The sequence below is a fragment of the Cololabis saira genome, chromosome 16 (genome assembly GCF_033807715.1).
Source record: "Cololabis saira isolate AMF1-May2022 chromosome 16, fColSai1.1, whole genome shotgun sequence".
In the NCBI taxonomy this organism is placed as follows: Eukaryota; Metazoa; Chordata; class Actinopteri; order Beloniformes; family Belonidae; genus Cololabis; species Cololabis saira.
The window spans coordinates 427,819-442,315 of NC_084602.1; the positions used below are offsets into that span (position 1 = coordinate 427,819).

General features: G+C 45.6%; 1 protein-coding gene across 2 annotated transcripts in view; it reads left to right on the forward strand.

Moving 5' to 3' along the window:
- The first annotated feature begins 280 nt into the window (after window positions 1-280).
- The window catches only part of sec23a (Sec23 homolog A, coat complex II component), a 29,114-nt gene continuing 14,897 nt past the window's right edge, over window positions 281-14,497 (forward strand). The window contains exons 1-13 of one of the 2 annotated variants that reach the window (XM_061744445.1): window positions 281-305; window positions 400-502; window positions 4,101-4,346; window positions 6,262-6,319; window positions 7,626-7,712; window positions 7,794-8,030; window positions 8,794-8,870; window positions 8,950-9,094; window positions 9,172-9,330; window positions 10,249-10,364; window positions 10,510-10,633; window positions 10,721-10,801; window positions 11,028-11,117. In XM_061744445.1, the coding sequence (XP_061600429.1) occupies window positions 296-305; window positions 400-502; window positions 4,101-4,346; window positions 6,262-6,319; window positions 7,626-7,712; window positions 7,794-8,030; window positions 8,794-8,870; window positions 8,950-9,094; window positions 9,172-9,330; window positions 10,249-10,364; window positions 10,510-10,633; window positions 10,721-10,801; window positions 11,028-11,117 (1,533 nt within the window). In that variant the 5' untranslated portion in view covers window positions 281-295. Of the gene's footprint in view, window positions 306-399; window positions 717-4,100; window positions 4,347-6,261; window positions 6,320-7,625; window positions 7,713-7,793; window positions 8,031-8,793; window positions 8,871-8,949; window positions 9,095-9,171; window positions 9,331-10,248; window positions 10,365-10,509; window positions 10,634-10,720; window positions 10,802-11,027; window positions 11,118-14,497 lie in introns of those variants that run through there. The other variant, XM_061744446.1, reaches the window with a different exon arrangement.

Genomic DNA, 14,497 nt, shown 5'->3' on the forward strand with positions numbered 1-14,497 from the left:
ATGAATGATTAACTAGATGAACGTCACGAAAGAAACGACGATACACAATACAGGTTTTGGAGTTTGGGAAACATTTTTCCTCCATCAACAGAAAGCCAGAAGTGTTTATTTCCCTTAACGTATTTCACTTAACGAGTGGAGTTATTCTTACAGTTTGTGAGGCTCCACCCACACTGATGTACCAAAAATGGAGGCTTTTTTCTGTTGTGGCTTTGTTAAATGTTTTAAAAGTTTTTTAAATTGAGTCCGTGGTCGCTTCCAGTTTTACACAGAAGTACAAACGGAAGCGTATTTGATGTTTTCATGTAGGAGTTTTTAAGATTGCTGGTACATTTTTGTCTCATCGGACCTTTTATTCATTAATGTTTTTATAATGAAGCACTTTTTTTTGCATTTCAGACTGCGTTGAAAAGCGCGTTCCCGCGTCCAATTCCTGTACGCAGGGGTGCTTTTTCCACCACGACACCTGCTGCCATATTGTTGTGACTGGTTGTCAGCGGCGGTAAGTTCCCAGTCCAGCAAACCCCGACCCACCTGGACCCGTACCCGGGACCAGGTACCGTTGGCCGTTAGTTGAGCTCAGGAGGTAACGGTGCTAACGGTTCTGCGGAAGTTCGGTTGGGGTCAGAACCGCTACAGGGCGATACAGACCGGGCGGGCAGATCCGGATCAGCTGCAGTTCAGATCCTGACGGTTCTGAGGGACGAGGTCCACGGGTAACATATTTCAAATGTTTACAATTGACTGGGTGGCCGTGGGTCCGTGCAGAACCAGACAACCTTAGAACCGGACAGTACCGGTGTCGTGCCAAAAAGTGATTCCTGCCAGAATCTGATTTCTGGCCGCGGGAGCGCGCACAGCAGCCCGTTGAGCGATAGCTCAGGTTATGAAGCTCAAGAATGAGATTAAGTCATATTTAAGTAGAAACAACCTTTCATTAACTGTATTTCAATCAATTTTTGGCAGGTAAAAAGACCCATTTTCAGGGAGAAATCAGATTCTGGCAGGCAATCACTTTTTGGCACGACACCGGACCGGACCGAGCAAGAAGTAGAACCTTCACGGCTGCTAGCATGTCTGGTTCTGGTTCTGAAGGTTTTGACCAGCTCCTCTGTCTGGTTCTGGGGCCTCATTTATAAAGCTTGTGTGCTACAAAACAGGGTTTGAAAGATGCACACGCACCTTCTACGCAAAGGTTGGGATTAAAAAAGAAACTAACGGAAAAATGTGCATTAAGAGTATGACATGAATCTGGCTTCATTTCACCACCTCACCTGCGTCGCCAGCTCCCCAGATCTTCAAAATGTTCATGCGCTAGGGTCAGGGTTGGCGTAAAGTAAAGATACGCACATTTTCCCGTTAGTTAGTTTTTTTTTTTTTTTTTTTTAATCCCAACCTTTGCGTAAAAGTTTTGTGCGCACGCAAGCTTTATAAATGAGGCCCCTGGTCCTGGACGTTTTGACCGGGTCCTCTGTCTGGTTCTGGTCCTGTAGGTTTTGACCTGCTCTTCTGAAGGTTTTGACCGGGTCCTCTGTCTGGTTCTGGTCCTGGAGGTTTTGACCCGCTCTTCTGAAGGTTTTGACCGGGTCCTCTGTCTGGTTCTGGTCCTGGAGGTTTTGACCCGCTCTTCTGGAGGTTTTGACCGGGTCCTCTGTCTGGTTCTGGTCCTGGAGGTTTTGACCCGCTCTTCTGGAGGTTTTGACCGGGTCCTCTGTCTGGTTCTGGTCCTGGAGGTTTTGACCTGCTCTTCTGAAGGTTTTGACTGGGTCCTCTGTCTGGTTCTGGTCCTGGAGGTTTTGACCCGCTCTTCTAAACTCTTTTGACCTGTCTGGGTCTGTCTGTGTTTCTGGAGGTTGGACTCAGTGGTCATGTTTGATCCCACATCCAGTAAAAATCACATCTCTGCATCCCGGCTGGCGGTCAAGCTGCTAGTTAGTTGATTGGCATGAAGTGGGCGTGTTGTAGCTGTGTTCCTGCCGTCCCGCCATCACGCACTTCCCAACTCTGGGGATGACATCACATTCATAGTGTAAACCACAGTGTGTATCAAACAAGGTCACGTGACCCGTTGGTTTCTGCCTGGTTTCCTTCCCACGGAGTGACCCATGTTGCCTACAGGACCACGCTCACCGTATGTCAATCAAAGTTAGCTTTGCTTCCAGCTCCCAGCGAGATTTATTGTTAAACACGTAGAGTTGACGGTGAAATCAAAGAATCAAAACGCGTTTTCCTTGGTACACAGCGCAGCCATGTCACTCAGCAAGCCCTCCGGGACACGCACACTCAATCACAGTTAGCTTTGCTCCCTCATCCTTCAGCCCAACTCTGCTAAATATCTGCAGATCTGCCCTCAGACCTTTACAGTGGGATATAGTGTTTCATATACTGACTTGATGGTGAAATAAAAAATGGCCGTCCCTTTTACCCGACGCTGCGTTCGTACAAACGGATAGTTGCTTTGCGAAGGGTGTGAGCTTGATGATTACAGATAAGGAAGTGATAACGGCCAGCGAATGGCCGAGTCGAATGCAAAACAATCATATTAGAAATAAATTTAATGCATGATATAAACTTAGTTTTTGAACCAGTCTGTAAATATGATTATTTCTGCTATAAAGAGTGACATTTTAACATGGAGGTTCAATGGAGATTGACTTGCTTTAGTCTCTAGTGGTCAGTGGAGGAACTGCAGCGACCCATAGTCCTGCAGGAGCATCAATGCGGATGATGAGATGGTTGGTGCTTGGTTGCAACAGGTTCAGAGCTTTGATCACATCAAAGGGGGGAAGCACCCCCAACACCTGAAAAATGTTCTGCATAAAAACTGTTAAAGTCCAAAAGTTGATCATTTTGATTGTTCCAGCATTGTCCAACAAGGAATTTGACTCCAGTTATTTCGCTCTTTAGATTTAAAGAATATCAAACAGTAAATAAACAAATGTGGCACTTATTGACATATATATAATTAAAGGACTGAAGGTGCAGCAGTATGAGGTAGAAAAAATGACGGCTCTGAATAAAATAACATATATACAATTATACAAAAAAGTGAGAGGTGCAGCAGAGTGAGGCAGACATGATTATTGCCGGAAGGTGCATTGTTACAGCATGTACCTGCTATTATTGTTATTGCACGTGATTGGTTCTCTGAGACTATTAATTGTGAGAGTTCAGTTCATTTAGTTGAAGTTCAGTCCAAAATATTGATGCATACTTGAAATTAAAGTGTTAATGCAACCAAAGTAATTTGTACTATATTTGTACTGTGTATATAACTGGATAAGAATCAATAAGAGAACTAATAAGGAACCGAATCAATTATCGATAGCAATAATCGAAACCGGAATCGGTAAATTCCTAACAATTCCCATCCCTACCTACAAGCCTCAATGCAAAAGTGAGATGGTTGGCGCGTCTGGCTGTAGCTCCGCCCACACCACATGGTTCCTGTCTCTGATTGGTTGCTTCTGTCCATCAGTGGCCACGGTTACATGATGGTTTTTAATTCAGAATTAATTATTCCCAATTAAATAATTCAGAATTAAACTATTTTCCTTCGAGTTTATGTGGAAATAGTAATTCCGAATTGAGGTTTACATGGATAACGCGTTTGATCGGCTTCATCCAATTCCGCTTAAGGTTTGGGGGTTGGGTAGGTTCTGATTGGATAGGGGGGCGGACTGGCGGCGAGGGAACGAGCAGCGCAGAAAGACCAGAATTAATTTAAAGTGGAATGAGTGCATACATGATCGCAGAATTATTCTATTCAGATTTAAAATTAGAATAAACCAGCCACTTACTTAGGATTTAATTTTAATTCGGAATTAAAGAGGAATTAAACTTCCCATGTAAACGCACTCAGTGTCAGAGGCAGGTTCTTGTACCACCTAAGGTTTCATCGCTACTGTGGGGGACAAAACTGAGCTACAGTATTTCATCACATTTAAACATATCTGTAATAAAATAATTTCACTTTTAGAAACTGTTATTAAACATAAACCCTTTCTGATGTTAAATCTGATATTTTAAGCTGTTGGTATAGATTTTTTGGCCCCACCTGATCTCCACTCTTACATGAACATCTGCCCATCTCTTCCCAGCTTTTACCTGCCTCCCAGCGTTGCCATGGCGACCTTCCCCGAGTACATCGCTCAGAATGAGGAGCGTGACGGCATCCGTTTCAGCTGGAACGCGTGGCCGTCCAGCCGCCTGGAAGCCACCCGGATGGTGGTCCCGGTGGCAGCTCTGTTCACTCCCCTGAAGGAAAGGACTGACCTGCCTCCCATCCAGTACGAACCGGTCCTGTGCAGCCGGGCCACCTGCCGTGCAGTCCTCAACCCTCTCTGGTATGTATCCCAGCATGCACTTGTATGAAGGTATGAGGCCGCTGTCAGATTACAACTCTGAAAGTAATTTCCTTGTTCATCGCATTATTAATCGTTGAGGTTCAAACTATAAACAGCCTGATGACACCCAGCGGCAGCGGCACCCATCTCACTTTTGGGTCGAGGCCGATATGGAACTGAGAAAGGTTGTGGATCCTCTACTGACCAGTAGAGTCTGAATCCAGACCTGCAGCTCCGCTACTGATCACCAGGATCTGGATCCAGACCTGGGGCCTCATGTACAAAGAGTGCGTCGATTTCAACGTGAATCCATCCGTGCGTGGAATTCTTCCGTACCCCCCCCCAAAAAATTCAGTTGTTCAAAAGTGTGCGTACGCCCAAATCCACGCACGTTTCTTTGAATATTACAATCAACGTGGATTTGAGCGCACATACAGGAGCAAAACACTCCTCTCTGTCTCCTCCCTCAAGTAGATACATTTGAATATGATAATGAGGATAATTATCCATTAAAAACCGCTCATCCTAACAAGGAACTTCTCTCACCACTTCCATTCACCTCTCTCATAGTATAACAATGTGAACAACATAAACTTATATTTAAAACATGAAGCATCACAATCCGATTCCTCTGCTGAAGAAATAAAGACAAGTTGTTCCAACGGGATTATTGAGGTGCAAATGTGAGAAATAAAGAACAAAGTCGCTGTAACTCGGAGTGTTGCAGCCGCAGGAGGAGAGACCGGTCCAGGTCCCGGTCCATCACCAGTGAAACACTTTCTGGACCTGCAGCACCTGCAGCTGACTAATATCAGACTCTGAAAGTCGCCTAAACATTCAATAACAACTTTATTCATTCATTGCTGAGTCACATCATTCGCAGGAACCACACTTTTAGTGACAGTTCTTCACTGCAAATTGAGTTTTAATGTTTGTCTGTTGAGACACAGTTATGGGATGTTTTAGGATCTGGCTTTTATCTCGAGTAGTCGTCCCCGCTTATTAAAAATGCCAATGTGAAACGCCACTGAGACAAAACACAAAGTTTTTCATCAAACATATTCACTCAAGTCTGAACTGAAGTCACAGAAAATAAGCTGACCATCTTAAAACATGTTTGGGTCCACACACAGCTGTGAGGCAGCTTTCTCCACAATGAACATAATTAAAACTAAATATCGTTCCAGGCTCACCAATGAACATAATTCAAACTAAATATGGTTCCAGGCTCACCAATGAACATAATTAAAACTAAATATGGTTCCAGGCTCACCAATGAGCACCTCCACATGTGAACCTGACACCATCCAGCCCAGATTTAAAGTCCTGGCAGGAGAAATTACAGCTCAGTTCTCTCACTGAACGACAGAAAGTGGGGGCATAAGATTATAAGAGGGGAAGAACGAGGAACTGTAAAACCGTTTGATTGTTAAGAAGTTTATATTCATTTATTATAAAAATGTGTTGAGACAGTTAAAGAAAAAGGGAAATTCAAACGGCTGGTAGATGTTATTTTATTTTTCAAATGCTATTTTATTTGTCTATTATTTTTTTATTGCAATCCTTTAACCTAATAAGAGAAAAAAATGTGTAATTCGAGTTACACATGTATACTTCAATGTTAAGTGACAAATATTTTTTAAATGTACTTTGTTCACCTGACTGTATGGCCCTCACCTGACTGTATTGGCCCTCACCTGACTGTATGGCCCTCACCTGACTGTATGACCCTCACCTGACTGTATGACCCTCACCTGTCTGTGTGACCCTCACCTGTCTGTGTGACCCTCACCTGTCTGTGTGACCCTCACCTGTCTGTGTGACCCTCACCTGTCTGTGTGACCCTCACCTGTCTGTGTGACCCTCACCTGACTGTGTGACCCTCACCTGTCTGAACCTCACCTGTGTGTTTCAGCCAGGTGGACTACCGGGCTAAGCTGTGGGCCTGTAACTTCTGCTACCAGAGAAACCAGGTGAGTCCAGGATCTCATACAGGTGATAGAGCTGTGTTTCAAATTAAAATGTCCAGTTCAGAGTGAATATCGTTGTAAAGATTCAACCTTACCGCTTGGTTTTTTCCTCCCGAGTCACAACTGTTACTAGTTTTATATGTAACTTGTATATTCAGCTCAGTTTTATTTATTTAGCGTCTATTACAATACAAATGGTCTCCAAGACCAAAACACTATTGGATTGAATGAATTGAATTAAATTGAAGGCCTTTTATTGTTATTATACATTGCACAATGCAGAATTGTAGAGCTTCCCCAGGGCTCAGTGCAAAACTATTAAAGTAAAAACAACAAGTAATAAAAAAAGTGCAGATATGCAAAATAATAGTATAAAAATAAAAGTATAAAGTATTTACAAATGTATAGTAACAGTACATCTAATAGCTTGTTTTTGTTCAGGATGTGTTAAGTTCCTGTAGCTCCTGCCAGGAGGCCACAGCTCCACCAGCTGAGATGTGAGCTGTCCTTGGGGCTGTTGCCAGCTCTGCTGAGGCACCGGGTGGAGTAGACATCCATCAGGGAGGGGAGAGGACAGCCAATGGTCCTGTGTGCTGTTTTGTTTGACCTCTGAAGCCTCACTCCGTCTGCCTCAGTGCAGCTCCAGTACCAGGTGGAGACTCAGTCCGTCAGTAGGCTCTCCATGAACGAGCGATAGAAGGCCCGCAGCCGCTTCCTGTCCGGATTGTTCCTCCTCAGGACTCTCAGGACGGTCCACAGACATCTGGACTCCCAGGAACCTCAACGTGTGGACTCTCTCCATATGCTCGTCATTGATGAAGAGGGGAGGTCTATATGATGATCTTTGTTGTTGCTGTGTTCAGAATCAAATTGTTGTCTGAACACCAGGTTGAGAGCCTCTGCACCTCGTCTCTGTAGGCTGACCCGTCTCCCTTGGACATCAGTCTAACCACGGTGGAGTCGTCAGCAAATTTGATGGTTTTTTTGGGGGCCTGGGCTGCAGTCGTGGGTCTGCCGACTGACTGAGCTTCTCATCGCTAAAGCTCCGTCCTGCCACCCTACAGAGAAAAATGAGTGTACTAGTACTCAGGGTCCACTCTCCCAGCCCGCTCTGCAGCTGAGCCACACCCACACGCCACCACAACTAGTTGAGTGGTAGTGTAGCGGTCCTGTCTGAACCTGCAGCTCTTGTATCCAAACCCAGTCTGTGTTTAGACTGATATGTCGTAGATACGCCGGAGTCAGAACCAAGGGGCTTCAGTAAACGGGTACTGCTGCAGCGACTAACTTTGTCCTCGTATTGTCTCAGTTTCCTCCTTCCTACGCTGGCATCTCTGAGGTGAACCAGCCTGCGGAGCTGCTGCCCCACTTCTCCACCATCGAGTATGTGGTCCAGGTGAGTCTGTCAGATGGGTAACCCGGGTAACAGACCCAGCAGAACTCCAGAATTGTGACCCACTCTGATCTCTGTCCTCAGAGAGGCCCTCAGATGCCACTGGTCTTCTTGTATTTGGTGGACACTTGTATGGAGGATGAGGACCTGCAGGCTTTGAAGGAATCCCTACAGATGTCCCTGTCCCTGCTACCCCCCACCGCTTTGGTCGGACTCATCACCTTTGGACGGATGGTTCAGGTCCACGAGCTGGGCTGTGAGGGCATATCCAAGAGCTACGTCTTTAGGGGAACCAAGGACCTCAATGCCAAACAGTTGCAGGTAAGTCCGGGTCCAGGTTGTGTCCACTTAGGGAGTATTAGTTGAGGATCAGGGTTTCATCTCTTCAAATTAAGCTATTTTAATCACATGTCGCACACCAACAAACATGAAAATCTCAGCTTTGGTCCTCTAAAGACCATCCCCATCTAAAGTAAACTTTACCAGCAGCGGCTGGAACCGTCACCAGCGCTACACCGCTAGCCGCTCAGACTGAACAGATTGTAACGGTATAAAGATGATGAAGCTTCCCTTTATACAGTCCAACTCTGAATTCAGTCTGTTCATTGGTGTTTCACCATCAGAAACATACTCCACGTGACCCATGGATCACCAGACTGACGCATATCAGGGTCATTTTAGATCTCTGAGGCCCACAGCCTCTCATCTGTTCCACATGAGGGTGCTAGAACATCCTAAAGATCTCACTGATACAATCAAGCCCAAAACATTTAGTAACATTTATATCAAATAAAAGCAGTTTCATAGTTTAGCTCACATTAGCTACCCAAGGGAACACGAGGGAGAACATGCAAACTCCACACAGAAAGGCCCTTTCTCCAACCCCACCCAGGGTGCTGAAGTCATGGGGGAACTTAACATGCACTCAGCGCCCACAGCGTCCCCGGCAGGAATTGAACCCAGGACCTTTTACTTTTACACTTCTGCTGGAAGCTCTCACGTTTGCGTTGTTTAGATGTAGTCAAACAACCTGCTTTTTGCTGGCATGAATTAGTTATTGGTAATGAATTGGTGCTTCCTGCAGGAGATGCTTGGTCTGACCAAACCTTCAGCTGCTCAGAGTAGAGGACCTCAGACGCCCCAGCAACCTCTGTCCAACAGGTAACCTCTCAGTGTAACCTGTCCCAGATCTATTCAGGTGAGTGTTAGGGGGTGCTCCTTATTGTTACCTTCTCTCCAGGTTCCTCCAACCAGTCCAGAAGATTGACATGAACCTGACGGACCTCCTAGGGGAGCTCCAGAGAGACCCTTGGCCTGTCACACAGGGAAAGAGACCGCTGCGCTCGCTTGGCGTGGCCATGTCCATCGCTGTGGGCCTCCTGGAGGTGAGCTGGTGGTGGAGTTGGGGATTTAAGGTCAGCCTCAGAGATCATCAAGCTGAGTCTTGCTCTCTTACCCACAGTGTACCTTCCCCAACACTGGATCCCGGATCATGACTTTCATTGGGGGGCCAGCGACGCAGGGAGCTGGCATGGTGGTGGGGGATGAACTCAAGACCCCCATCAGGTCCTGGCATGACATCGAGAAGGACAATGCCAAGTTCATGAAGAAAGCTTCTAAAGTGAGATCTGTACTCAGACCTGACATCGGGTTGGGTCAACATGCGTCAACCAGGGGGGTTAACTGGGAGGGTCAACCAGGAGGCAGGCCAGGGGGTCAATCAGGGGGGCTGTGGGGTCCTAAAAAGTCTAAAAGAGTCTTGTATATGAAAATCTGATTCTGGACCAGTGAAAACTATTATTCTGTTTTCAGACACAAAACCACAAAAAAGGTCCCATAATAACAAGTATTTGCCACTGATTGTATTGACCAGTCACCAGATCAGAGTTGATTTACTTTGACGGAAATCTAAGGGCCGGGACACACCAACCCGACGGCCGACCGTGAGCAGAAACTGAAAGTCTGCTCCCGTCTCCCTGAGTTGGTCATAAAAATAGAAGAAGGAGCTGAGCTGAAAGGTGAGGCTTTCAATTTACCACAGGTTAGGGTATGTTCTTACCCTCACCTGTGGTCACGAGCTGGGCGTAGTGACAGAAAGATAGAGATGGAGGATAAAAGCAGCTGAAAGGATTTTACTCTTTACCCGTTCTCTCACTTAGAGACAGGAGGAAAGGTACAGTCATCCAGGAGAGATTTGAGGTTGCTCCTCAACACCCAACTGGGAGAAATTTAGCTATGATGATCTTGAAAGTCTTAAATGTGTACTGTTAGGCCGTTCGGTGGCGCAGTGGGTTAAGCAGCGGGCCATATACTGAGGCTACAGTCCTCCTCCTGCAGCGGTCGCGGGTTCGAATCCAGCCCACGCACCTTTGCTGCGTGTCTTCCCCATTCTCTCTCTCTACCCCTTTCTAGTCTGCATCTCCAATAAAGGGCCACTAGAGCCCAAAAAAACCTTTAAAAAAAAAAAAAAAATGTGTACTGTTAAGCTTGCGGAGGCCCAGTCCATATTCATGTGCTGACATGCACACGTATTTTGCAGCACTTCGAGTCGCTGGCCAACAGAGCGTCCACCAATGGCCACATCATCGACATGTACGCCTGCGCTCTGGACCAGACGGGCTTGCTGGAAATGAAGTGCTGCCCCAACTACACCGGGTACACACACATCTGTTAGTAAAGGTGGAAAAGGCTCGTTAGCTTGGGTCAGATGTAGAAGCTGAGGGTGAGCATGAGGGTGTTTGTTGTGTCGTGTGACGGTTTGCATACATGTTGTTTGACCTTGTGTGACGCGTGTGTGCAGAGGATACATGGTGATGGCCGACTCCTTCAACACGTCCCTGTTCAAACAAACCTTCCAGAGAGTTTTCACCAAAGACGTACAAGGATCCTTCAAAATGGCCTTTGGTGCCACACTAGAAGTTAAGGTATGAACAAGAAGCACACAGCCTTAGGCTCTACCCCCAGCTCACCTGTGTCCGAGGTTATTGAAGCTGTTGTGTTTTGTGTTGCAGACATCTAGAGAGATCAAAGTTTCTGGAGCCATCGGCCCCTGCGTGACTCTGAACGCCAAAGGACCCTGCGTCTCTGAGAACGTAGGTGGCCCCGAGCAGATGGCATTATAGAGCTGGTTTTTAGCGTATCCATTCAGGATCCATCTCCCTGTTTACATGACCTTTAGATGTCATAAAAACCTGCTTTAAGCTGACAGTCTGAATAAAGCCAAAGGAACTTTCGCTTTAATCAAAGGTAGAAAGTTTCCTGTATTTCATTCAGCTTCCTGGTGGGTAGAAGAACTGATGAGTTTTCTCTGTGATCCAGGAGATTGGGACTGGAGGAACGTGTCAGTGGAAGATCTGTGGTCTGGATCCCAGCACTACTCTGGCCCTCTACTTTGAGGTGGTCAACCAGGTAAGAACACCTGGGTTCGCAGAACATGCCAAACAAGGTCAGACTGGCCGGCACGACCAAGACGGGGTCAACAGCAGGACAGGGAATACATTTACATTTACATTTTTTTTCTTTAATACAGATGGTTTTCTACTGTTAACAGGAAGTACAAATGGTTTCTACCGTTAACATGAAATACGCATGGTTTCTGCAGTAAGCAGGAAGTACACATGGTTTCTGCAGTAAGCAGGAAGTACACATGGTTTCTGCAGTAAGTACATGTGGTTTCTGCAGTAAGCAGGAAGTATACATGGTTTCTGCAGTAAGCAGGAAGTACACATGGTTTCTGCAGTAAGTACAGGTGGTTTCTGCAGTAAGCAGGAAGTACACATGGTTTCTGCAGTAGACCAGGTGGTGTCTGCAGGAAGTACACATGGTTTCTGCAGTAAGCAGGAAGTACAGGTGGTTTCTGCACTAAGCAGGAAGTACAGGTGGTTTCTGCAGTAAGCAGGAAGTACAGGTGGTTTATGCAGTAAGCAGGAAGTACAGATGGTTTCTGCAGTAAGTACAGATGGTTTCTGCAGTAAGTACACATGGTTTCTGCAGTAAGCAGGAAGTACACGTGGTTTCTGCAGTAAGCAGGAAGTACAGGTGGTTTCTGCACTAAGCAGGAAGTACACGTGGTTTCTGCACTAAGCAGGAAGTACACGTGGTTTCTGCACTAAGCAGGAAGTACACGTGGTTTCCGCAGTAAGCAGGAAGTACACGTGGTTTCCGCAGTAAGCAGGAAGTACACGTGGTTTCCGCAGTAAGCAGGAAGTACACGTGGTTTCTGCAGTAAGCAGGAAGTACACGTGGTTTCTGCAGTAAGCAGGAAGTACACGTGGTTTCTGCAGTAAGCAGGAAGTACACGTGGTTTCTGCAGTAAGCAGGAAAACAAGCTAAATGAAATTATGTTACACACTCTTGTACAGTAGGTGGCGGTATGCTCCTTAAAGTTGGTTGCGATCCGCCAATAAAACAGAGAAGAAGAAGACCATAAACAATCCCATTCTTACAGTCCGGTTATATAGAGTGGTGCCCGTGAGTGAGACTGGCAGTGCCGTTTCAGGCAAGATAGCGACAATTAATGTAAGCAGGACGTCAGCAGGGTGAACATATTTCAAAATAAGGGACGACGACAGGAGCAAGACAGACTGTGGGCTGTCGGCACGGCTAACGCGGCTAACGCGGCTAAGGCGGCTAACCGGAATGTAACAATGGGATTGTTTATGTTGTACTGTGAGTTACGTGGAGTGTTAAATAAAGTTCCCTGTGAGTAAGGTTTGTCCAGTTTGTATAATTAAGGAAGACAGAATTTACTGAAACATGGAACTGCTGGCTAAAGCAGCAGCAGCAGCAGCAGCAGCAGCTCTCTGGCTGCTCAGCCAGGCTGCAGACTGACCCAGACAGACCTGAAATTTAGTGGCACGGTGGCTCGACACGTCTCATTCATCCTGACGCAGCAGAAACAGACTGCAGGAAGCCGCTGCACATGCTCAGCAGACTCATTCATATGCAAATACAGTCATGAACTACTTTGCATTGCCCATTTATGGTATGCAGTGGGCGTGTAGAGGGCGGGATATGAGGCGAATTCACCTGCGCAACCTTCCAGCTGGACTGTGATTTATAAAGAGAACATTGCGTGCAAGTGTGCGTGCACATGGTTTTATAAATCTGGATTTTTTTTTGCGCCCGCCATTTTTGGCTTTTGGGTTTATGTGCACTTTTAGTATGAATCTTACACGCTCTTTTATAAATGAGGCCCCTGGATCCTGACCCTATGTGGTCAGTAGAAGAACTACACTTATCTCTCAAAACCTGTCCAGCCATTGGGATGTTGCAGTACCAATGAGTCTATATGACCCGAGTGTCTAGAACTTGTTGTACCGTACTTGTCAGTTTGAATTCTGTGGTTTGAGTGTTTGCTTGGATCATGAACTGCAAAGCGGGGGTAAAAAGGTAAGCCTTTACTATGAAGAAACAACAGACTATTAACCTGCGGCTAATAGGGAGGCTAACATGGAAGGTAGTGGAGCCTGACAAGGTTTAGTGGAGGCTGACAGTGAGACTAGTTAGGGCTGGGTAACTTTAAAAAAGATTTTTGGTACCGAAACCTTCACTTCGATACCGGTTCCTAAATGGTACTCCTTTTTGATTCCAATTTTATGAAATTAATTGTAAATAGTAAAAAATGTCATAACACATTACCATTCTAACCATTCTTCAGCTTGGTAATTTGACTCTTAAGAAGTTTCAAACAAATAGATATTTTTAGTGCAAAAGAACATTAGCGAACTGTAACATAAAACTTTTTTTTTGTTAAAAAGAACTTTTTCAAACAAATAACATCAGTATTTGGTGACTCTGCAGTGCTGCATACATAGCAGCTTTAAATCCACCAGATCTCACTAGGCAGTTCTTTCTTAGGAAAATCAACACGTCTGCTTTCTCTGGTGACAGACAAGCCCGTTCCAGGCTGATAGTATCCCCAGCAGTAGAAAACGTAGTTCTGACGGTGTGGATGATGCTTGGACACACAGATACCTGGTTGCCAGGTGTGGTAACACTGGCAGAGTGTCCCTCACAGTCCACCACCAGGTTACTGGACTGACAGAGATTCGGGTCGACGGCAGAACTGTGTACCGCCGTATCTCTCCCTCAACCAACCAGCCGTCCCTTTTTCAGCCTTCTAATTTGTCCTTGACTGAACAATCAGAAAAATCATTCTCTGGTGCTACTTCCGGGCAGAATATCCGGTTGGACACAACAGCCGTCTCTCTCGTTCACATAAATGGAAAAAGCGTAGTTCTTACTTGCCTTGTATCGAAATTTGAATCACTGGATTATTTCTTTTTGAACTTCGTATTAGTAAAAGGGAACACTTGGGAACACACTGCTCAGTGTAGTGAGGGTGCAGCGTATTTTTATCCCTAAACTGGCAAAAATCTGACCCGTACTTCCATAACAAAGTCTGTTCTCGGCTACAACCGCGAAAGCGTTTATTTATTTATCTTAAAAAGGTTAAGTGGTGTGTTTGGGGCACTTGTAAAAGTGACACCTGCTACCCAGAGAGAATCACAGGAATACATTTCATCCCAAAACCAATGTTAAATCACGAAAGATTTCTGCTTTGGATCAAGCTATGTGGACGGCCACACTCGAAGTTCAACTCTTCCACCATGCTATCAGCTAAACTAATTGAAAACCTCAGATTTTGAAACTCAATACACGGTACCTGAAGTGTTCCTTTTTATTTATTTATTGCTGTTGATTTTCTTTGGTCCAATAATTAGAAATAAAGTGACGTGAAACCAGTTTTTACAATGGAAGTGGACAGTAGAGATGACAGGGCTTGA